Below are 23,777 nucleotides of genomic sequence, written 5' to 3' on the forward strand. Positions count from 1 at the left end.
TCAAAGAGTGCAGAGGTAGTGTGTCTCTTTCGGAGCGCAAAACACACAGCAGTTGCCCAGCTGAGGCTCCCTCTCAATGCTTTTACCTCCCCCTTCAGGGGAGTTTGCGAGCAAAGGTATCGCCTGACGAGTGACAAAAGACAGAACAATAAGCAGATAAGACTGCTTTTTACGGCCCAACTGGACATATACACGAAAGCAAATGCCCTCGTAGCGCGGTCATAGCTAAGCACGGCGTTCACAGTCGCGTAACCCTTTACGCGACTGTGACAACGACAACATCGCTGTAACGAAACTAGGCTACATTCAGATAACATCTAGTTGTCCCCAGTTGCGCCCTCAAGTAAACCGTGACGGTGTTCTTCCGGCCCGGTGGCCGTGCAACAAATAATCACTGGGAAGACGACGTAGAGGAATTGCCTGGGCGGTGCGCGCGCATTGTTCGGTGCTCTCTGTGATCTGTGCTGTGTGTCTTGGTCGCCCTTGCGTCCGACTAGCCTTCGGGTGACGTAATAATATGGTTAAAGACAAAGTCTAGGAGTGCCGAGTAACCGGAAGTCACGTTTTGCCCAGGTCACATTTTCCCCTACCACCTCACTTTCTTGCTTTCAGGTGCGTCGTCTTACGCCAGTCTTTCAATGGTGCAGTCTCAGTCCTTCAGGTTCGACAGGTGGCATAGAGGAGAAGAAACACTATGACCTGGGATGCAACAGACGAGAGTTTCGTTCAGTTTCCTAAAGACAGCAATGACAATCCCTCATTCAAAAAAAAAAAAACTTGGCGTGTGTTACCATTTAGGTCGCATTTTGGAATGCCCTTCAGCCGATATTTCTATTTAAGAAATTGTCTCACGAGCCACAAGGTGAAACCTTATTACATTTCTTGCTGAACCTTATATTAAACCGGTACTCACCTACGGGGCAGAAACGTGGAGGCTAACGAAAAGGGTTCAGCTTAAGTTAAGGACAACACAGTGGCCTATGCAAAGAAAAATGATATGTGTAACGTTACGAGGCCAGAAGCGGGAAGGGAGGGTGAGGGAACAAACGCCGGTTAATCACATCCTAGTCGAAATGAAGAGGAAGAAATGGGCTTGGGCAGGGCTTCTAATGCGAAAGCAAGATAATCTTCAGGGTTACAGAGTAGATTTTAAGAGAAGGCAAGTAGCAGGAGGCGGCAGAAAGTTAGGTGGGCGCCATGAGATTAAGAAGTTTGCGGAGATACCATGGCGGCTGCTGGCAAAGGACAGGGTAAATTGAGACATAGGAGAGGCCTATGCCCTGCAGTGGGCGCGGTCAGGATGATGGCGATGATGATATCAAAAGGAATTGAGTGTCGTCTTCACCACTGCCTCGCACGCATGCTTGTGGCAGTGCCAAGGAGCATAGTCATCACCATCATTAGTTCGAACCGCCCCTGCGTGGCGGGCGCCAGGGAGATGAATTTTGCGCTTTGTCTGCTGACAGGCTCAGTATCGGCCTGTGCTTCAGCCCGGCAATGGCCTTCTAGACCTGCTGGACGGCTCAGGCACGGCCTCCTGCACGGAGACAAGGCGATATAGCTCCTTCATGCCGTGACCTGTGACCGGGCTATCCGTGGGCCCTGAGCCATGGACGTTTCGTCTGATCCATCCCGAGACGTGTGTCCTTCACAGCCCAATGCGCTGCGTGCTGTTCCGGTAAGTTAGCCAACTCATTGAATCCGAGATATAACTAGTAACAAAACTGGTCGAGCTGTGATAGCATTGTGAAAAGGCGGTCTTTTTCTGTTCTCTTGTTTAGTGCTAAATCACTACTAGCTCCCTCAGGAGAAAAGCCAGCGACATGTGTGTTTAGTGTGTTTACTCTCAGATGGTGCAGAAACTCGCGGCAATGGCCAGAAAAAATATGGTGACGTCATCGCGTGGCCGTAGGACGCACACAGCAAGCCAAATACCGCCATTTCAGACGATCATACGAGGGGGTACCCAAAAGAAACCGGACTTATTTTTGTTTGAACTTATTTGTTCACATTTTAAGCACAGACCTTCAATCTCCTTCAAAGTGTTCCCCACTTGCAATGATACGCTTATCGAATCTTTTATTCCATTTTTCAAAACATTGTTCAAATTCATCTTTTGTGATGCTTGAGAGTGCCTCCGTCGTTTTTTTCTTCATCTCAGCAACATCAGCGAAACGCTTTCCATTCACCTATTTTTTCATTCTAGGAAACAAAGAAAGTAGCACAGGTCAAGGTCGGGAGAGTATGAGGGTTGAGGAATAGGGGTCATGCCATTTGTGGTCCCAAATTTTCGTAGAGACAGGGCTGTGTGAGCAGGGGCATTGCCATGATGGAAAAACCAGTCACCCGACCGCCACAAATCTGGCCGCTTCCACCGCACACTGTTGCCCAATCTTTTCAAAACATCCAAGTGGAAAGCCTGGCTAACTGTCTGACCCTGCGGAACAAATTCTCAATGGACGACTCCTCTCACGTCGAAAAAACAAATCAGCATTGATTTGAGGTTTGGTCTCACCTGACAAGCTTTCTTGAGGCGAGGTGAATTTGAAGTTTTCCATTGGCATGATTGTTGCTTTGATTCAGGAACACTTGAGTTGTCCCCATAGCATCGTCCTTGTACGTCTTTCTTAATATTTCAAGAGTTTCCATTCAACTTTTTCGAGCAAAAATCAGAATTTCACCGGCGCACGCTGTTCACGAAAATCAGCCATTGCAAAAACGACATTCACACAAAACAGTCGTCACACTAAAACTCTGCCTAAACTAGTCTGACCTCCTTCAACGACGGCACTCGGCTTACTGACTCTAGAATGTTCGTTCTATGCGCTCCTAGTGGCAAAACGCGGTACCACAGAAGCTTTGCCGACCCAAAAATTTAGTCCGGTTTCTTTTGGGTACCCCCTCGTATACAAGGTGTGCAGGCTAACTCTGGCAAACGGTTAAAAAATAAGATATTTGAGGTAGGCCAGGGAAACCACTTACAAACAGCTACCAGCCTGCTTGCGTATCTAGGCAATTGTTCTATTGCTATTAATTAAGGAGTAATTAAGATAATTTTTCTAAATGCGTAAATATTGACTTTAGACGGCAGATGTGAATAGAAAAGTTGGAGAGCACCTTCAGAAACCCCCATTCTATTTATTTGCGATAAAGAAAGCCTCACGCGTATCTTTTTTCCGAGCTCCAAAGAAAGCCCGCGAAATACAAAAAAAATCACGTGACTAGCGCATTTTGTGCTGCTCTCAATCCTGGCTTTATTGAACGAAATCAGCTGCTGGTATGGCGCGACGACCCCACTGCTCCGGCAGGCCGATATGTCGACGGTGGGTGCGACCCCCACGCGAGCATGGAGGAAAAAAGAACTAGGAGGGAGCGTGACGACACGCACTCAGCCTCTGCAAGCCATCCTCCTCTGACGCCGCTGTCGAGGGCCCTTTTGCGCACTGACTCTTGGGAAATAGGCCCTCCACAGTTACCAGACTGCCAACAAGCTTGTACCGCGGTGCTTTTTAGTGAACGTCCGTGCTCCGATGTAGAGCAGAAGCACAGCGCCACACAACGAAAGAACGAAACTGAAACCGAAATCCGGCTAAGAACTACCGTTGCCTTGTCACGTAAGGGTCTATTTCCCCATTATGCTCTCCATTATATTTTTTTATGACTAGACTTCAAGATTATGACGTGACGCTCCCTCCTAGTTTTTTTTTCCCCCGCCTTGCGTGCGAGCCAGTCTACAAGCATGACCACGCAAGTTGCGGCGCAACCACCGTCGACATATCGGCCTGCCGGAGCAGTGGGGTCGTCGCGCCTTGCCAACAGCTTATTTCGTTCAGTCAAGCCCGTATTGAGAGCAGCAGAATCGTGGCGCGCGATTGCGCTAATCACGTGATTTCTTTTTGTATTTCGTGGACTCTCTTTCGAGCTCGGAAAAAACGATGCACGTGATCTCACCAATCATTTTAAATTAGAGAGGAGAATTTTCCCCCCTCCAGACAAAAGACTTACTAAAGAACAAGAGGTTACGTGGCGTCGTCTACAGACGAGATCGATACGCACCCCATCACTCCTCGCGCACACTTATCCAGATCTTTACAACCCAAACTGCAAACACTGTGGCCAACGTGCTACCTACGATCACATCCTGTGGGACTGCAAAATAGAGCCACCACAGACAGATTACTAGGCCTGGGCCTCCACAACACGATCGGGGAACTGGTGGAGGCCCACCGACAGGCCCAATACATCAGGCTCACAAAAATTTCTACAGGTCGGTATATCCTGGACTCCCTGGGAATCAAAATACCGGCCAACGACCCAACCCTTCTCGCCATCCCACGATCCCTTCACCGAGAGCTTCTCATCAGGCCGCTCCCGAGGAATATGCACCCGTCCAACCATGAGCAGCGCCGCAGAGCCCGTGCGAAGGCACTCCATCGAGCGTACGGCCCCCAGCCGGACGCCGTATGGGTGGACGCTGCCTGCACGGGTGATGAAGCGACAGCAGCTGCGGTGGGACCGCTAGGGGGCCGGTGAGTGCGAACGCGCTACGCATCGGCTCCGTACAAACACGGCGATTTCTTCGAAGTACGAGCCCCGCAGTGCCCACCTCTTCACTACACCGTTCATAAAGGTGAGCACTACGATCAGCTCTACTTTGGTGGCCGACGGTCTCTCCTACGTGGGCCCACGGGCCGCAAACCACCCCTAACCGACCAGCTGCCGCACAAGGCCTCGCGCCACCGTGCGTTCACCTACCACCTCACCCACAGCGAGAGCATGGAGGTCCAGGTGCTCGGGGAGACCATCAACCCCAAGGACTACAATCCCAGGGACTGGACTCATATCCTGAACCTACCCACCCGCCAAAAAGATGCGCCGAAGATCCAGGACAAGGCGAACGCCAGCGCCGGCTCACGACCGCCACATTCCATACACCAAGCGTCCCAGCTGCGAGCGGCGCGTCTCGCGGCGCAAAGGTCGCAACGCCAGCCACCGTTACCTGCGGGCGATTACAAGATTGTCTTCCGCTCGAACGGAGGCCTTTCTTTAACCGACCTTCAACCGCGCCAGCTTCGCCTCGCCCTGATAGCTGCGGCCAAGGACATCCAAGATCCAGACGCCACCCAGTTGCGCATTCACCCCATAAACAACACATGCACCATGAGCACCCCTCACCAAGCTGACGCGCTTCGCCTGGTCGCCATTCAACAGCTCAAAATTCGAAACCAACCCTACGCTGTCAGTGCCTACATCGCCCCCCCGGATGGTGCAGTAAGGGGAGTTATTACCAACGCCTACTGGGAGGAAACCCCGACACAGGTTCTAGAAGACCTCATCGTGGGCAACCCTACGGCCCCCATCATTGATGCACGCCGCATGGGACAGACCCGTTCAATCCTCATTACTTTCCGGGGGGGGCCCGGTGCCCAGAACCATCTCCTACGGAGGCGGCCTCCACAACTGCACCCCCTACAGAGGACACCTCGACGCATGTACAAACTGCCGTCAACCTGGACACCGTTCGGACGTGTGCACCCTTCAGCGCACACACAACTGTCCAAGGTGTGGCGTCCCCCACCCACGAGAGGACACTCCGACATGCACCCCAGCCTGCATACTATGTGGAGGCGCCCACATGACCGGCACTAGAGGATTGTGGGAATCCGGGCTTTCCGCCGTCGCCTTTGCGCGGCTGTGCCGGCCGCCCGCGTTGTTTCTCCTCTTTCCCTTGCTCCCGCCTCAGGCGGTGGAGAGGCGGCTGGGTGACTAATCACTGTCATTTAGCCACAGCTCCGCCCCGGCTCCCCAAGGGCCTTTGCCATTGGCGCCTTTTGGCGGGAATCCGGGACCCGTTTTGGCGGCCGCGCATCCCGGGACCGTCCGAGCGGGGCCCAGAGAGAGAGATCCCTCCGAGACAGCGTAAGGTGCGTACGTTACTGTTTGTCCGTGCCGGCCTTTGCCGTTCGGACCAGTGCTTACTCGAGCTCGCCCGCACGTGTCCTCTGACCTGCAGCGGCTCGAGCCTGTCCAGCGGGGTCCAGCGACCTCTGACAGGCGTACCTTGCGTTGAATGCCCACTCTCTCTGGCAACCGGCCCAACGGTCGACACGAGAGAGAGATCACAGCACTGCCGCGGGGACATTCTCCTGCAGCGGCGTGCTAGCGGTGCGCATTACTCGAGTCGCTTCGTGCGCGCAGCGGAGCCTTGCTCCTCGCGCGCCCCCGGGACGGGGTGACGATTGAGTGTGTGTGTACTGCTGAAGGACGACGTGAATAAACGTCTCCTTTGTGAACTTGGAGGCCTATTTCTTTGCAGCGAATCGCTCTCCTCCCAGCGGAGGTTGAGTGCACCGCATCGGTGTCCCAGTGTGTGTGTGGTGACGGCTGATCGGGGCCCTTGGCTCGCGCGAAGCTCGAACCCGCGGTGGGTGGTGGCCTTTGTCCACGTAGAAACCCACAGGATGCAAAGGCAGGGGACGCCGCTCACCACCCGCCTCACTGCAACAGCACATCTCCCGCACACCGGACCGAGACGCGGACCGCACCGACGTGCGTCGGTCCAGCAAGTCGCGTTCATCATCTCGCCGCCGCCAAGACCAACAGGCTCGTCAACTTTCCTGGGCGGACAGAGTGGCCGGCAGAGTCAACAATGCCAGCAAGCCCCCGGCCCCTCCGCCCACACAGGTGGATCCCCGTGACCGGGAGCTCCAGGCCCTGCGAGACGAGGTGAGTCGTCTTACCTCTCTTATCCAGACCCCCACCTCCGTCCTTCCACAGCTTACACAAACCGTCCCTCCCGCCCAGCACACTCCACTACCTCAAACAACAACAGAAAACGTGGAAGAGTCCGTCTCCCAATCCCCACCCTCACCCCCACCCAAGAAAAAACGAACAACAGAGCCCACACCCGTTACCCAGACCGACCTGACATCCCTCGAGGCCCGCCTGGATGCTAAACTCGCTGAGATGGACGCGCGTCTAGAGGCAAAATTCCATCACCTCATCGACCACCTCTCCCAGCGGTTCGAGCAACAAATTGAAGCGGCATTTACGCGCATGGTGCACACCCTAGAGATGAGCCTTGCACAGTACGACGCCCGCCTCCAAACAATAGAGCAGGCCCTTCCCTCGCTACACCTCAATCCGCCGCATCAATCCAGTCCACCTACCCCACAGAACTCCCCAACCAACCCACTTGCCCTCACCCCACCAAAGCTCCAGTATGGCGGGGCTCCCTCCTAATTCCTTATCAATTCTTCAGTGGAACTGCCGCCGCTTCCGGGGCAAGCGCGCACCCCTCCAACTCCTCCTCCCCACACTTCCCACGCCCCACATCCTTCTCCTTCAGGACACACATAGCCCTGCCACACTTCCTAGCTACACATCTGTTCACTCGGACGCCACGAATACACCCAGGGCGTCCACACTCATACATCGCTCCATTACACACCAAACCCATTACATCACCTCCGAGACGCCCTGCGTAATTACAGAAATCATACAAGATACACACTCACTACCATCGATGTTTGTCGCCAATATATACCACCCACCCTCTCACCCGATGGCTTCATTGGAAACGCTACTGCGAGATCTCCACCGTCTTGCAGGCAAGCATCCATTGATTATCGGAGGAGACTTCAACAGTCAGCATACTGACTGGGGCTACCGCACCACCACTGGACGAGGCCGGCGTCTCTGGTCCTTGGTACAAGAGCTCCGCCTCACAATACACAACAACTTTAACACCCCCACGAGGATTGGTAACAGTGTCAGCGCGGACACCAGCCCGGATTTGACACTGAGCCGCAACCTTGTTGGTATTACGTGGGCCACAACGCGTCATACATTAGGAAGCGATCATTACATCCTCTCCGTTACAGTACCGTACAAGCAAAGACAGGCCCGTCACCTAACACACAAAATCACCAACTGGGATGCTGTACGCTCCGCACGGGCGGCCCTCCCTGACGCTTCCATTATAGACATCGACCAGTGGGTGGCATCACTCATGAACGATGTCTCCACACACACGCGAACCCTTGTCACAACAACAGATACGCCCACCCTCGACACTCGCCTGGCCCACCTTTGGGAGGCCCACCATAGCATCCTAGAGCGCTGGAAGGGGCAAAAGCTCAATCGGACCCTTAAAAAGCGGCTGGCCGCGCTGCAAACACAAATTACTGAGCACGCTGAGGAGCTCTGCCGATCAAACTGGGGTCAGATTTGCGACAGTTTGGCTGGCAATCTGTCCTCCAAACGTAGCTGGCAACTCCTCCGTCACCTAATTGACCCCACGCAATCCAAAACAGCCACACAACACCACGTCACACGCCTTATACACAAGACCGGCCTTTCTCCTGACGCACTCATTAATATACTTAGAAACACACATACAACTCCCGGTACCTCAAACCCCCTGCCCCCCTATACAGGCGCCCCGAATGCCAACATCGACGCAGAGATCACGGAGACAGAAGTCAGAGCGGCCCTCCTGACTCTCCGTTCTAACTCCACCCCAGGAGTTGACCGGATCTCTAATGCCATGCTCCGCAATTTGGACGATCAATCGATCGCCCAGATCACGGAGTACTTCAACAAATGCTGGCAGGAGGGCACTCTTCCCCAATCATGGCGTCACGCCAAAATCATATTCATACCAAAGCCCCACAAACCACTTACACCCTCAAATCTCCGTCCCATTTCACTAACCTCATGCCTAGGCAAGCTTTTCGAACACGTCGCACTCGCTCGACTCACCCAACACATGGCGGAGCAAGACCTCTACCCGCACAGCATGGTGGGCTTCCGTCCCCATCTGTCAGCACAGGACGCCATGCTCCAACTCACGCAGGACATTTTCGACCCCCTCATTCCGGGTCACACAAAAGCTGTCTTAGCCTTGGATCTCTCCAAGGCCTTTGATCGCCTGGACCATCAAGCGATCATGGCGGCTCTCTCCCCCTTGAACATAGGTGAACGTATGTACACCTATATTCAAACATTCCTTACTAACCGCACGGCCGAAATTCACTTCGGTCCCCACATCTCCCCCCATACACCCTTAGTGGGGTCGGAACCCCACAGGGGTCCGTCCTCTCCCCTTTCCTCTTCAATGTCACTCTCATTCCCCTTGCCCACAAGCTACAAACCATCCCTCACCTTCGGCATACACTCTATGCCGATGATATCACGCTATGGACCACCCATGGCAGTGATGGAGACATAGAGAACACCCTACAGTCCGCGGCTATCCTCACCCAAACGCATGCGCGGAGTATCGGACTCTCCTGCTCACCGGAGAAGTCGGAGCTCCTCATAATCCGCCCCACAACACGAAACTGTCCCACAGCCCCCATCACCGTGACACTGGAAAACCGGCCCATCCCGGAGGTAAACACTCTCCGGGTACTTGGCCTCCACATCCAGAACAACGGGAAAAACACACTCACCATACGGAAACTCAAGCAGACAACTGTGTCGATATCACACCTAATCCGCCGCGTTTCTGCACACCACCGGGGCATGAAGGAGCATGACCTATGTCGTCTCATTCATGCCTTCGTCCTCAGCCGCTTTATCTTCACGCTCCCCTACCTGACACTCCAGGCTAGGGAAATCTCCACCCTGGATGCCATGATTCGAACAGCATTTAAGACAGCATTACAACTACCCCAAAATACCTCAACCGAAAAACTCTTTCAACTAGGCCTGCACAATACGATAGGGGAGCTTATTGAGGCCCACCGACAGACACAATACATACGTCTCGCGAGAACCACCACCGGGAGACACATCCTACACACCCTCGGTATACGCCTACCAGTTACCGATCCCACACAGCTCCAGGTACCCCGCCTCATTCACCGCGATTTATTTATTAAACCTCCCCCCAAAAACATGCATCCCACCTACCACGAACCCCGCCGCAGAGCTCGCGCACGGGCACTCCACAAATACTATGGCACGGAACCGTATGCCGTTTGGGTGGATGCCGCATGCACGGGCGAGGACGCGGTTGTCGCCATCACGAACCCCTCCCTCCAACCCATTGCCACACTTCACATAACCCCTACTGCCACTTCGGAGGAGGCCGAAGAGGCCGCCATTGCCCTGGCCATCACCCGCACGGAGGCGCGATATATACTGTCAGATTCCAAAACTGCCATACTAAATTTTGCTCGCGGGAGAGTTCACGTCCCTGCATTTCGCATACTGGACTCCCTCGCCGCGCACCCGCCCCGCCATGTGGAGCTGATATGGGTGCCTGCCCACTCCGGGAATCCCGGAAACGAGGCCGCCAACGCTTTAGCCCGAGCTTCTCTCAACCGGGCACCGGCGGCCTCCGACCTGGGGTTCTCGCGGGAGCGCATGCACTCATTCAGTGAAATGACGCAGGCCTACAAAGCCGAGCGTCGGCTCTACCCCCCACCTCATCCTTCCCTCGACAATTACCATCAGACACTTTGGAGGCGGCTCCAAACACGCACTTTGCCCTCCCCTTATATACGCTCGCGATATCACCCAGTCCACACGAACCCTTCCTGTACCCTCTGCCACCACCCCAAAGCCACCCTCGACCATATTCTTTTCCTCTGCCCGGCGGATCCTCCCCCGCGGGGCCTGGAGCACCTTACCTCATGGGAGGCTTGGGAGACCCTACTGCGCTCCGAGGACCCGGCCAAGCAAGCCATCGCCACCGGCCGGGCTGCCAGCGTCATGAGCCTCCGGGACATGAACGTTTGAGTGCAGTGGGGCCGTGCGGGGGCCCAAGGACCGACGTGTCCAAAACTCCCTTGTTATAAATAAAGTTTTCATCATCATCATCATCTGCGGTGGACTCCTCTTCATCCACCCTCCTCACACTACCTCTCCCTCCAGATACGTCCCCAGAGGCTGCAGAGGAAGCCGCCATTGCACTTGCTATAACCCGCACGGAAGCCCGGTATATTTTAACTGACTCTAAAACTGCGATTCTAAATTTTGCTCGAGGCCGAGTTCATGTCCCTGCTTTTGGCATACTGGACTCGCCCGATGCACCCCCGCCCCGCCAAGTGGAGCTAATATGGGTGCCTGCGCACTCCGGGAATCCCGGAAACGAGGCCGCCAACCTTTTAGCCCGAGGTTCTTTAAACCGGGCTCAGGTGGCCTCGGATCGGGGATTCACGAAGGATCGCATGCACTCATTCAGTGAGCTGACCCAGGCATACAGAGCCTCTCGCCAGCTCTACCCCCCGCCCCACCCCTCCCTAGATAACAGACACGCAACACTCTGGCGCAGATTACAAACACATACTCTCCCCTCGCCCCTTACCCTAACCCACTATCATCCCTCCTTCCCCACTCCTGCTTGCGCCCTATGCCCAGAACCCTTCGCTTCTTCCCTCCACATCCTTTCCCTCTGCCCGGCGGACCCTCCCCCGCGGGACCTAGAGAACCTCAAGACCTGGGAGGACTGGGAGACCCTGCTGCATTCGGAGGACCCGGCCGTGCAGACCATCGCCACCGGCCGTGCTGCCAGTGTTATGGACCTCAGGAACATAAACACTTGAGTGCAGTGGGGTCGTGCGGGGACCCTGGGGCGTGCCCCGAATTCCTTTGTAAATAAAGTTTTCTCTCTCTCTCTCTCTCTCTCCGGGTGATCTAGTTACAGCTCCTTCTCTCGAGCGGTGGGAGACCGTGCTGGCTAGCTCTGACCCCAGAACGCAAGTTTTGGCGGTGGAGTGGGCTGACAAAGTCGTCGAGGGCTATGTACTCTCGACCACTTAACGCGACCTCTTGCCAAGCTCTTCCCGGCGAATAAAATGTTTTACAATCAATGAGGCTTTCTTTATCGCAAATAAATAGAATGGGGGCTTCTGAAGGCGCACTCCAACTTTGCTGTTCCCATTTGCTGTCTAAGGCCAATATTTACGCATTTAGAAAAATGATCTTAATTGGTATTTAATTAATTGCAAAACAAACAAACTGGCTGCGGTTTGACCAACGGCCATCCCGAGTAGAATTGCGGAAGCAACGGCGCGGCGGCATCTCGGGGTGAAGTGCGCAGAGGCAAAAGCGTTTTCCGCACCACTTTGACTGCCTCTGTGGCACTGGTGACGTGCCATAGTGTGACGTCATCACTGGATGACGCCACACACATAATTAAGTACTAATTACTAAGTAATCACAAATTAACAATGATGACTAATTACTGATTAACGGCTAAATACTAATTAACTGCTAATTAATGACGCTTAAGCTTTTTCGCCTTTAGGAGTGGAACGCGACAGTGTGTTGTAGCGCTGCCAGGGAGTCTACGGAACGCCACCACCCGTTCGGCGCGATGCCTTGCCCTTTGAACGCAACGCTTTTTGAGAAAAGGAAATGGTGCAGTAATTCTCTGTCAACTCGGTAGACACCTGAACCGCACCGTAGAGGAAGGGAGGAAGTGGGAGTAAAAGAAGAGAGAGAGAGAAAGAGGGGCGATAATACGAAAATGAAAATTATATTTGAGGAAAGGAAATTACGCAGTAACTGTCTCACACTCGCTCCTCGCGCATGTGCAGTTGGGGCTCTCCGGGGCTCCGCGAAATCGCTCACACCTAGCGTAGTGCTGCTTCCGCAACAAAAATTGCCTATGATACGCAAGCCGGTTGGTAGGTGTATGTAGGTGGTTTCACTGGCCTACCTCAAATATTTTATCTTTCAACTCTTGGCTAAAGTTAGCCTGGACACCCTGTACATGTCGTTCTGTACAGAGGTGCACGCGCGTGCAGAGAGAGATGCACGCGCTGTCATGCGCATGTGCCGAGCCGACGAAGCCGACGCCGTGTGATCTGGCGTGTTAACGATGCAGTACTTCCTTCCTCCCCCCCCCCCCCCTAAGGCGACAATCTGTCAGAAGGCCTCCGGGTGCCGCCAGAGCGTCGAGGTGGAATTGGTTCCGCGGAGTCGCCGGCCACTGCATACTACCCGAGGACTGACGGGCTGGAGGTTCTTTGTCGTGTGTAGACGGCGTTTCGCCGGTTGGGAAGACACCAGCCTCCGAGGCTTGCTCAGGCTCAGGCTGTGTTTTGCCGACTTGCTTCTCGACCACCGTTAAAGATCCTCGTGGTCGCACTAGATCCACATGCCGCCGCTGCATTCCCGTTGGTGTATTAACCGTGACCAAGCGTTGGCCCTGTACTTTCGTGATCGTTCCGGGTAGCCACCTTTCGGTTAGGTGATTATATTGTCGAGCCCACACGTGCGTTCCTGGCGCGAAAGGCTGCGCTGTGCAGGTTGGCTCCCCGCTTGTTGTAGTACTGGCCTCTCGGTTCTTCTCTGGAAAACACGCACTCCGACGGGTTCGGAGCTGAAACCCCTGCAGTTGTTCTGCCGGTGACTTCCGATACCGGGATGGTGTGGACCTGTGTCGTAATAAAAATTTGGCAAGTCGACTTAGTAAAGTTCCTTTCTGATTTTTTAAGCCCTCTTTCACGGTGCGCACAGCGCGTTCTGCCACGCCGTTCGATTGTGGATAGTATGCGGCGGTTGTTACGTGACGCAATACCATTTTCCTTGTGGAACTGCGATGTCATCGCGCTCGTAAACTGTGGGCCGTTATTGGATACGATAATCAGAGGGAGGCCTAAACATGCTAATATGCTCCGAAGCACATCTACTGTGGTTTCCGCCGTCGCATTTTTTAGAGGAACCGCCTCGATCCAGTTTGTCTCAGCGTCAACCAGGACAACTATCATGTGCAATTCGATGGGACCCGCGATACGTGCCGTACCCGATACATGCTCCATGTGCTCACCGTCTCGTCGAAAACGGGGGGTTGCGACGACATCCTTCCGGTCTTCTGTTGCAGTCCGGGCGCGTACACAATCCCATCCTCGTCGCCAATGCTGGCGCCGCGGCGCTAGGCTACCGGCGAGACGCGAGGCGAGACGCCAGGCCGAGACGCATCCAAGTGCCATGTAGGGGGCTTTGCCCCCACAATTGACATCGTTGGGAATAAAAGTTTCCACCACCACCGCCGAATTCCTGTAGAAATAAAGTTTTCTCTCTCTCTCTCTCTGCGGCATTCGTCCGCACTCCGAGTACCAAACTCCAGATAGAGTTTGTCAGTCTTTGCGGCCCTATACCATCAATGTGGATGTTACTTGTGCATCACACTGCTTAAGCGCAGATTCGCTTCTACGCACTCCATTTCTGAATACATAGGTACAGCACACGCATTGCAGTACATGAAGAGGTCTGGCCTAAATACATGTACAGCACTTATTGTAGTACATGAAGAGGCCTGGCGTATATCAACGAAATTCTCGACTGCGCCGCCGTTGCTATAGGTATAATTGTCTTCTAGGGATTATACAAGACACGCGTCATTACGCTGATGAGATGCGAAGAATTCTGCAAAAATAACTAATATTTTTAGGAAATGCGAATACATTCAAGAGAGATGTCAAAATGGACCACTCCACTCGGCAGGACTTTTAGGCCGGATTTCTGCTCCCTGCATTTTAATCGAGGGAAATGTAGCTTTCTGCTTGGTTTTAAGGAGAAAGGCTTTTATAGCTCATTCTCGCGGCCAAGGTCATGTCCAGTGTGAAGCTGTCCCCGAATAACGCGGCAACTAATCAAGATAGGAGAAAATGAATGGTAGCATCAAATAGAGGCGAGAGAGAGAGAGAAAACTTTGCTACAACAGGAATTCGGGGCACGCCCCAGGGTCCCCGCACGACCCCACTGCACTCAAGTGTTTATGTTCCTGAGGTCCATAACACTGGCAGCCCGGCCGGTGGCGATGGTCTGCACGGCCGGGTCCTCCGAGCGCAGCAGAGTCTCCCAGTCCTCCCAGGTCTTGAGGTTCTCTAGGTCCCGCGGGGGAGGGTCCGCCGGGCAGAAGGAAAGGATGTGGAGGGAAGAGCCGAAGGGACTCGCGTCGCAACCACGACCTCGTCGTCGCAACAACCGCGCCCTCCGAAGCGAAGACACTGGCTGAAACTAACCGGCCAGCGCTTTCAACGGTAGCCGAGGAAGAGAGGAGAGAGAGATGAATAGAGAGAGAGAGAGACATGCACGCGCCGTCATGCGCATGCGCCGAGCCGACGAAGCCGACGCCGGGTGATCAGCCTTGTTTACTGTGGAGAAGAAGAAGAAGAAGGTATGTTAATTATGCAGCATGACCAGTGAGATCTGAGCCGGTAACGGATCATTTCCTTTCCTCAAAAACCAATTTTTCTATCAAAATGTTGATGCAACCGTTACAGTACAACGTTGAGGATGGCGTCATGCGGTCTCTCGTTGCATATAGCGTACGTCTCTCAGGTTGGAGGCAACTTTGCGAAAGGTATTCGTACCGAGTGTCGGAGTGTAGAACCACAGCTTATTTTTGTTTACAACACGAGAGTTAAATTTCATTATATCGGTGATTCCGCGAATCGCACCCTGATGCTCACCTGCTAGTGTGCGAAAAAGTTGCAAGTGCTTGCTAAAATCTCTCAGTCCTCTGCAGTGAAAACACTCACTTCCTGTTAATCAGTTCAGCCTAGAAACTGTGCGCTCGCTTCGGAAGGAACGGTGCAACCTCATTGTACATTGTTCTCTGAACGTTGCACGTTTTGGTGACTGTGGCTCTTCTAGCATTGTATGTCTGCACGACAATGCATCTTGGCGTCAGTTTTCGTCTCTTTGCAGTAAACTTATAGAGACCGGATTTGAGGCGACAGCTTTTTGGAAGGTTTTTCTGCAGGACCTGATATGAATTGTCAGAACAGACAAACGTGACCACGTTACTATACAATGCATCCATTACAGCTGCCATGAAATGCATTCATGATCAGCGCCGACGGAGCCGAGAAAGAAAACACACCAACTATCCCAACTCAAGGTTTTCCTGGCATGAAATGATTTACTGGACCACGCTGCTGTCATAGAAGGCCGTAGATAAGAACTCCTTGATTCATATATCCCTTTAAACAGCAATGGTTACCTATCTGAGAAGAAGCAGTAACAGACACTTAGGGCAGCAAAAGAGAGCACTAAAGTTACATTGATACCGCAATATCTTTAGCGTGTTGCTATTAATGCCTCGACTGAGGAAGGCAAACCTTGCATGAAAGCAGCAAAGAAAGGCTGCAAAATCTGGACCAAATTTGAAAGGAGCCCATTCTCTATAGATATTATAATAAAATGGGGAAAAGAACGTGTTTTTGTCTGTGTAACTTAAAAGAAGCACGAAAGAAGACTCGAGAGCAGGAGCTAATTTGGCAGCGGATTTGCAGAAGTGTTTCGTACAAAAATAGATGTGCTTTGTGCACATATTTCGTGCATGTCTTCAGAACGAAAAAACAACTATGCGTAAGAATGGTTTTTCGTGCGAAGAAATCAGTCTGCGATTTCCCAACAACTCTGCAGACAGGCTACAGTGGACAGCTGTGGAACTGCAATTGAATCAGCTGCGCAAAGGTCACCTGATAAAGCTCGAAGCTGTACCCTCCAGTGTATCCGCCCAATTTAAATCACGAATCACTGCGTATTGCGTCGCACTTGTCCATTTTGCTGGCTCTTCATGCAGGTCATCGAAGCAGACGCAGTGTCCTCCATGGAACAGGACATCGACAAGACAGGCGACAAGGCGCCGGCTGATCTGCAGCCCATCCGTAAGGATAACGTTGACTCTTTTGATAACTGCGATCAATTGACGTTGCCTTTTGCCGTGAACGCACTTACCTAGTTACGACGCGTGTAATATTTTCCTGGGCAAATATTATGCGCCAAGCATATTTTTCCGTGACCGGGAGATTGTGGACGTTTGAAGGCAGCTATATTTTTTTATGTGACACTAGCCGCGACACGCTTCCTGTTAAAGGCTTTATGAGTTAGCCTTGTTACCCTGCCTTCGCAGACAATGAAAGCTGTGAAAAGTTTATTGAGGCGAAAGCCTTTAATAGCTCACACTGTCGTGACCAAGACGTGTTAGCAAATTTGTCCGCGTTTCAGATTGGTCGTAATGGTCGTGACGTCACTGCGCGCGAATTTTGACGGGTGTCCACCTGAAATATGTGAGACAGTTACTGCGTAATTTTCTTTCCTCAAATACAATTTCCAGTTTCTTCATTACGGCCCCTCTTTCTTCTTTCACTCCACTTCCTCCCTTCCTGTACGGTGCGGTTCAGGTGTCCACCGAGATGACAGAGAATTACTGCGCCATTCCCTCTCCTCAAAAAGCGTTGCGTTCAAAGGACAACACATCGCGCCGAACGGGTGGTGGCGTTCCGTGGACTCCCTGGCAGCGCTACAACACACTGTCGCGTTCCACTCCTGAAGGCAAAGACTAAGCGTCATTAATTGGCAGTTAATTAATGCACCAACAGAATGTGAAGTGAACAATCGCGTACCAGAATGCAGCCCTCAGCCTTTCGCTTTTCGCCACTTTAGCCGCTAAAGTTCCTCGTAATTTTTAAAGCAGCAGGTCTAGGAAAGAACCGATTGCGCTGCAAGGCGATAGCCAAGAAAATAAAGACTGCTTCAGGGCTCATTTGCGATAGTGCAGCGAGTCTTGAACGCAAACCAAAAATTTTGCGCAAGTGATGCTTCTTGCGAACATTCAACATTACTTATTAGGTAGTAAAGAAGGTGTGAATTGCTTCCCGACACGCGAGTGAACTTGTAGCGTCGGAAGTGATCTCGTGTCATGACGCGCCTTTATTTTTTAAACAGCGTGGGACGATGCCACTAGGTTGTTAGAACCCGTTTTTGCAGAATTTATCTGCCCCCAATTTTTCCTCTTCTACTTAAGAAAGCTGCTATAAGCCAGAGAGTATCTGGATTTCTTTCCCTTTTAGTGCTGTCTGTTATAAATTATTTTCTAGGAAGGTAAATTTGCGCATGTCATAAGTGTGAACACTGAGCAGGAATGTATGGCTGCTCGCAATCGGTACTTGATGTTTAGGCTATTCCTCGTTTTCAATGAAATTTCTCTTCTGGCAAAGTCTAAAGATTTGATATTACTTTAGCGTTACGTCTATTTATAAATTGTCAATTTCATTTGATATTTCAAGCCAATTTCATTTGATATTTCAAGCTCCTTAAGCCCCACACAAAAATCAGCTGGGATAGATTGCATATGTATTGAGTACTCATACCGGCTAAGGAAGACACAGATGCAGGCGTGGAGATTACTTCGCCAAAGTTACAACTATTATTAAAGTTCAAATTAAAGTTACTGATGGGGCTGATCAGTTGTGAATTAGTAGCGTAACTAAGTACACTGTTTTCCACTGACCAACACCACAAGTTAAAAATTATCAATAAAGAACCAACAATTCCATGTGCTCCTTGATTTTGGTGATAGTTGGCTTCCTTGAATGGGAGATGCTTAATACCTTCAATTTGACTTAATTTTTGATTCGCCCACGCAAAAAATTAGAAAGGTATACAAAACATCGAATCATTCCCTTATCCCTCTTGGTTTCGACGACGTTCGCTTCCTTTCTACATATTCTTAAATATGAAGGAGAAGCCAGCAGTATAATCTCTACTGGCTTAACTCGCAGCTCATTCACGAATAGCAAGTCGCATTTCGGGAATGAACTGCAATTCGTTCTTGTAATTCAACCACATTTAGCAACATCATCATCATTCTAACAACGCCCACTGCAGAGCGAAGGCCTCTCCCTTGTCAATCCAATTAACCTTGTCATTTACAAGCTGCGGTCACCGTATCCCCGTAAATTTGCTACTCTCATCCACCCGCCTGACTTTCTGCTCCCCCCGCTACGTTTGCCTTCTTTTGGAATCCACTCCGTTACCCTAAAGGACCAGCGGTTATCTTGCCTTCGCATTACATGCCCTGCCCCGCCCACTTCTTCCTCTTGATTTCGACCAGGATGTCATTAATTGGCGTTTGTTCCCTCACGCACCCCTCCCGCTCGCGGATTCTTAACGTTAGACCTATCATTTTTCTTTCATGCATAGCTCTCTGCGTTGTCCTTAGCTTATGCTGAACCCTTTTCGTTAGCCTCCACGTTTCTGTCCTATAGGTGAGTAGCGGTAAGATAGAGCTGTTGTATACTTTTCTCTTGAGGGATCCCGGTGAACTACCATTCATGATCTGAGAGAACCCGCCTTATGCGCTCCACCCCAATCTTATCCTTCTAGTTATTTCCATCTCATGATAGGCATCAACGGCCGCTACCTGCCATAACTACACGTACTACTCACCGCTTCCAGCATCTCACTACCAATTGTGAACTGCTGTTCCAGATATGACCCCATTATGTAACTTATGAGTACAATCCAGTCCACTTACAGCGCGCCAGACGGCCACGCGGAGTGCCTTCGTTGTATCCGATGTTCGGAGTATGGGACGCCTTGTATAACTGCCAAAAATGCTAAATCCAACAAAAGTGGCCAGTTCGTATAAACTGTGTCATCGACGTCGATGTCTTCAAAGCACACCCCCAAGGCGGCGCTTTTCAGCCTCTCCAAGGTGGTCATGTTCTTGCCGAGTTGCTTGCTGCCAAAAACGTGCTTCAGAGACTTGCTTTAGAGAAGTCTTGAGTGGTCCGCCTACACCGGGAGCCCATTTAGCCTGCGCCGCAGCGCGGGCCCTGCGAACCAGTTCTGGTTGCTGGTCTGGATCTTCGTTTTGCAGAATGACCTCCCACTGCTCCAAATTTAGACTAGGAAGTCTCTCAATAGAGTGATCGAATTGACATGCCCACACCATGTGAAAAGTCGCAGCTATTCCTCAACAGTGTGGGCACTCTGGTTTGTAGATTGAGGTGTACCATTGGTGCAGTTGGTGTTGACAACTTCCGGCCGTAAATCAAAAAGCCTTTTGTGAATTTCCGCAGTTTATTCAACTAGAGTTTTCCGTCACGACGCAGATGAAGATCCGAGGATTGCGAAAAAAATTTTAAAAATGAAATATTACTCAAAATTGGCTGTTTTTTTTTTTTGCTCAGTCTCCCCTTAACTTAGTCAAAAAGAGAGTGATTACTCATTTTCAAAGACACTTAAATCTATCGCGTTCATGGGCAGGTCCGGGCCCGAAAACTCCCTTCATATCTAGAGCAACTAGAAAGTTATGGCACTTTAGAACCTAATTTCTTATGTAATTTCTGTAGCAACTTTAATGCAGCAAAACTTGAGTCATCAAATCTACGTTGGCTGGAAAGAAGAGGTACACTCACAGATCTCGCTATCACTGCCTTGCTTGGAATACGGCCTAACTATGGATGTCAGGTGGCGGTGGCTACATTGAAGGCATGTACTGGAGATATTTGCAACTCTTTGGCGAACGTCTTCGCTTCGTCATCACCATCACAAAGCGCCGTCCGATAATACCCACGTAGTGCAGATGTTTCCCAGCATTGCACGTTTTCAATGTAGCCATGACCACAAGGGCCGTGGTCATGGTAGCATATCAACATTGGTAGCTCGCCATTCTTAGTGATGTATGACTTTATTAGGTTGCAGCTTGTATGTGGACTTTGTCGTGATAAATTTGATCCAGTGATGAGTTGTTTTTAATGAGCCAAACTTTTGACGTTTGCTTAAGGACCAGACGAAGAGGCGGACCGTGAGCGTGAGGCGGCCTCCTGCGAGACCTGCGGAAAGTGCTTCTCCTCGTTGCAACACCTAACGGTTCACCACCTGCGCCAGCACGGCAGTCGGCCGCCGCGAAGACATCGTTGCTCCTACTGCAAATATTCGAATACTAAAAAGTGAGTTAGTGCAGGTAACTGACCGCATCCATTACATCCAGTACATTTCTTAATGATTGCAATTTTAACGGCGTGAATTTTTGGCCCGTTAAACGGCATTACAGGCGGCGTTTTTAATCGGTGACGAGTTTAATGAGTTACGAAAGATTGTTTTCGCTGTAATTTCCTTTGGTTTCTTGCCATCAGCCTTCCCCTGCCATTTGAACTGCCTAAATAACGTATGTTCCCGGGCTAGTTGGTTTGCCATTTTTGAAAAAGACATGCCGCTACAAACCTGAACTTATGCCATACGTGCACAATATGTCACACAATCTGTGGTAAGTGTTTAACAGATAAAAGGTGCGGCTGGTTTTTTCAGCCCTAACAAGTTCTCCAAAGTTACAGCCCGGAATTGTGGCGCTGAAGCCCCCGGCTGCAAGATGTAAAATTAGACAGCCTACGTCCTCTTCGTGGAAAGAGTGGTACATGAGATACTCCTGTCCTGTGGGATGTCATATATAAAACAAACGGAGCGGTGAATTAAAGACCGCCTTATTGAGCACGGCAAAAAACTAGAAATTCTTCAAGACAAATATGCCAATTCGGTCCCGCTTGTTAGCACGTGTGAGTGCGAGCCTCGACTCGAAAGAACAAAATTCTGGGCAGATGAAAGAGTATGCAGGCTAGGTTTGTGTTAGAACCATTTCGCATAAAGAACGAAGCAGCTATGAGCGCTACCGATGCTTCGACGAACTTATAAAAGGCCGAGTTTGACTTTCTAAGCAGACACGAGAATATGTTGCGATAAGCGTCAGCAACTATAAGTCGCAGCAAGTATCGAAGTGGGCGTGTCTCCATGCTGTAAATTCATGTGCTTCACTTTAGGAATAAATAGCTGGATGGTGGTGGTGGTGCAAAGCATTCATTCTATTATATACAGAGAGACGTCCGGAGGCTTCGCCTAGTGGGAGTCCTTCTTACATACCATGTGGAATCCATGGTCCGTGACCCCATTGGTGAGGCTGACATACGAGATGAGAGAAACCTCGTATATCACAGAGCAGCACGTATTTAGGTTACTCCACGCATGGCAGCCCCCTGTAGTGGACATGAACGAAACTGTTGAAGCCGCGACGTGTTCGCGACAGGTGCGAACACGTGCAGAGATCTGTGAAAAGGCTGAAAAAGAAACTTTATTTGGCAGAATTCTCTTCATGGTTCCTTTGAAACATTGCGATGTAAGTAAAGAGAATTCTGCGCCACCTAATGTATTTTACGTACAATATATCATAATCAAATAAAGCGGAATTTATTCCATGGATTGAAAAAGAACTTTTTTCCACCTAGTGTATCCATCGTAGGCTGCTAGTTCCCTACATCAACTCTGACCGCCGCGAATGAGTTTTCACTTTAGTTCAATCATGCATTCAGTTGCGGAGTGAAAGCGTTAGAAATTCCGTCGAAGACAAAATTCATAAAGCTGGTAGCTTATCCAGCCATCTCTGAATTGCGGCATTTAAGGCAAGGCTGGAAGGAGCACCTATAAGCATACCTTGTGTGCAGCGTCCATCAACAGCCACTGAGCTTCTCGCCGAGACGACAGCGATAAAAGGCTACATTGACACTGTTCCGAGATATACGACCAGCCAGTGCATGCTGCTGCAGCTATTCTGTCGTTTAACGCCTACTTAGCAGCCCTCGAGATTTGGCGTGAACTCATTCTTACAATCTGGTATTGGGAGCTGCACCATAAATTTTGCAGCGCACCCGCAGCCTACCCTAAGCTCCAATTCATGTCGTCTTCGCGAGGCAGCCTGGCATGTTTTCAAAGACCCTTTTGCTATTATGGCGAAAAGTGCTTGCAACATCACGCTATCACCGTTCAACGAACACAGCAATTTTTACGCGTCCGGCACTGGCTTCGGCAACCCACGTTCACGAAGCATCTCAAATACGTCTGCCCGTGGTGCAGTAATTGGGTATAGCCAGGATCGCCGAGCACCCTTTCGCGAAATCCACGACAGATGTGCGCCCCACCGACCGCCACTTTCATTTCGCTGCAGAGAACTGGACCATCGCTATCGTCATTCTACTTTTGTCAACACATCGCCTTTCAGGAGTTCATGGCCTACAGCCCTTGATTAACTGTGAAAATTCCGGGGCATACAGAGTCATAGACAAACGTTTATGGAATGCGGATTCGTAAGTTTATTTTTTGTGTAATCTTGCAATCTTGAAAAGCTGGTCAATGAATAGTACGTTGCAATGAACTGTCGATGTCAAGGTCAATGAAAAGCGTGTTACATCCTCTGGATATGTACCAGATAATTGGCTATCGAAGCCAGGAAGAAATTCTTTTCACGGCACCCCCGTCCCGCATACTTTTGCCCCTGACTGTACACTTCTTTTTGGCGTGACTAGTGCTGAGTAAAAAAAAAAAAAAAACGTGGATTCTGCGGCAGAGTGCAGAGGGCTTGCAATATTTTGCACTATGCGGATGTATATTCCGTTTAATGGTAGTTTAATTTCTTTTTTCACGGGCTAATTGCTAATGAATGTTTCACTTTAAGCGAGTATAAGAAGTTTCAAAGCATTTCCCGCTCATTTTCTCCACGAAATTCGTAATGTTACGAAGCGCGAAGCAAGTCAAAGGCGAAGTGTGAATTTCCGTAAATTCTTGATCCAGTTCAAGGGCTATGCCCAGCTGTTGGACCTCTTTACCCTCGTGGTAGTAATTTTCAGATGGTCGATGGCTTCAGAGATGGCAGTTATATTATTTTGCGCTTGAACGAACCTAATTCGTCCGTATCTACAAGCACAGGTGGATGGTGACCAGGCACGAGAGGATCCACACCGGCGAGAGACCTCACGTATGTGAAGTGTGCTTCGCAACCTTCCAAAGAAAAGACCACCTCTCAGATCACCTGGTTCTACATGTGCGCACCAACGAAAAACCCTTCGAGTGTCCCTGCTGTCTTCTTCGGTTCAGGGCATCGTCCACGTTGTATGTCCATAAGAAGCAGTATTCTCATTACTAGATGGCCTTCGCGTATCTTCAGTGCTGGAGACGTTGTTTTGCCATGCTGACGG

The 23,777-nt window shown here is 50.9% G+C and overlaps 2 protein-coding genes across 2 annotated transcripts; both read left to right on the forward strand.

Moving 5' to 3' along the window:
- Positions 1-1,483: 1,483 nt before the first annotated feature.
- LOC149329280 (zinc finger X-chromosomal protein-like) lies at positions 1,484-23,725 on the forward strand. The gene is made up of 4 exons (XM_089560196.1): positions 1,484-1,678; positions 16,553-16,637; positions 20,543-20,708; positions 23,509-23,725. The coding sequence occupies exons 1-4, from the start codon at positions 1,610-1,612 to the stop codon at positions 23,723-23,725; spliced, it is 537 nt and encodes a 178-aa protein (XP_089416322.1). The 5' UTR covers positions 1,484-1,609.
- LOC149329281 (uncharacterized) lies at positions 3,315-8,449 on the forward strand. The gene is made up of 3 exons (XM_089561186.1): positions 3,315-3,323; positions 6,451-6,726; positions 6,805-8,449. The coding sequence occupies exons 1-3, from the start codon at positions 3,315-3,317 to the stop codon at positions 7,240-7,242; spliced, it is 723 nt and encodes a 240-aa protein (XP_089417312.1). The 3' UTR covers positions 7,243-8,449.
- Positions 23,726-23,777: the final 52 nt, after the last annotated feature.

Source organism: Amblyomma mixtum, chromosome 9 (genome assembly GCF_055824585.1).
Source record: "Amblyomma mixtum isolate Tamu chromosome 9, ASM5582458v1, whole genome shotgun sequence".
Classification (NCBI taxonomy): domain Eukaryota; kingdom Metazoa; phylum Arthropoda; class Arachnida; order Ixodida; family Ixodidae; genus Amblyomma; species Amblyomma mixtum.

Bases quoted from the DNA above. Each gene is read 5' to 3' on its own strand.
- LOC149329280 (XM_089560196.1), top strand. From the start codon at position 1,610: ATGGACGTTTCGTCTGATCCATCCCGAGACGTGTGTCCTTCACAGCCC. The intron at 1,679-16,552 runs GTAAGTTAGCCA...CTCTTCATGCAG, and splicing joins ATGCGCTGCGTGCTGTTCCG to GTCATCGAAGCAGACGCAGT. The intron at 16,638-20,542 runs GTAAGGATAACG...CGTTTGCTTAAG, and splicing joins GGCTGATCTGCAGCCCATCC to GACCAGACGAAGAGGCGGAC.
- LOC149329281 (XM_089561186.1), top strand. The intron at 6,727-6,804 runs GTGAGTCGTCTT...CCTCCCGCCCAG, and splicing joins TCCAGGCCCTGCGAGACGAG to CACACTCCACTACCTCAAAC.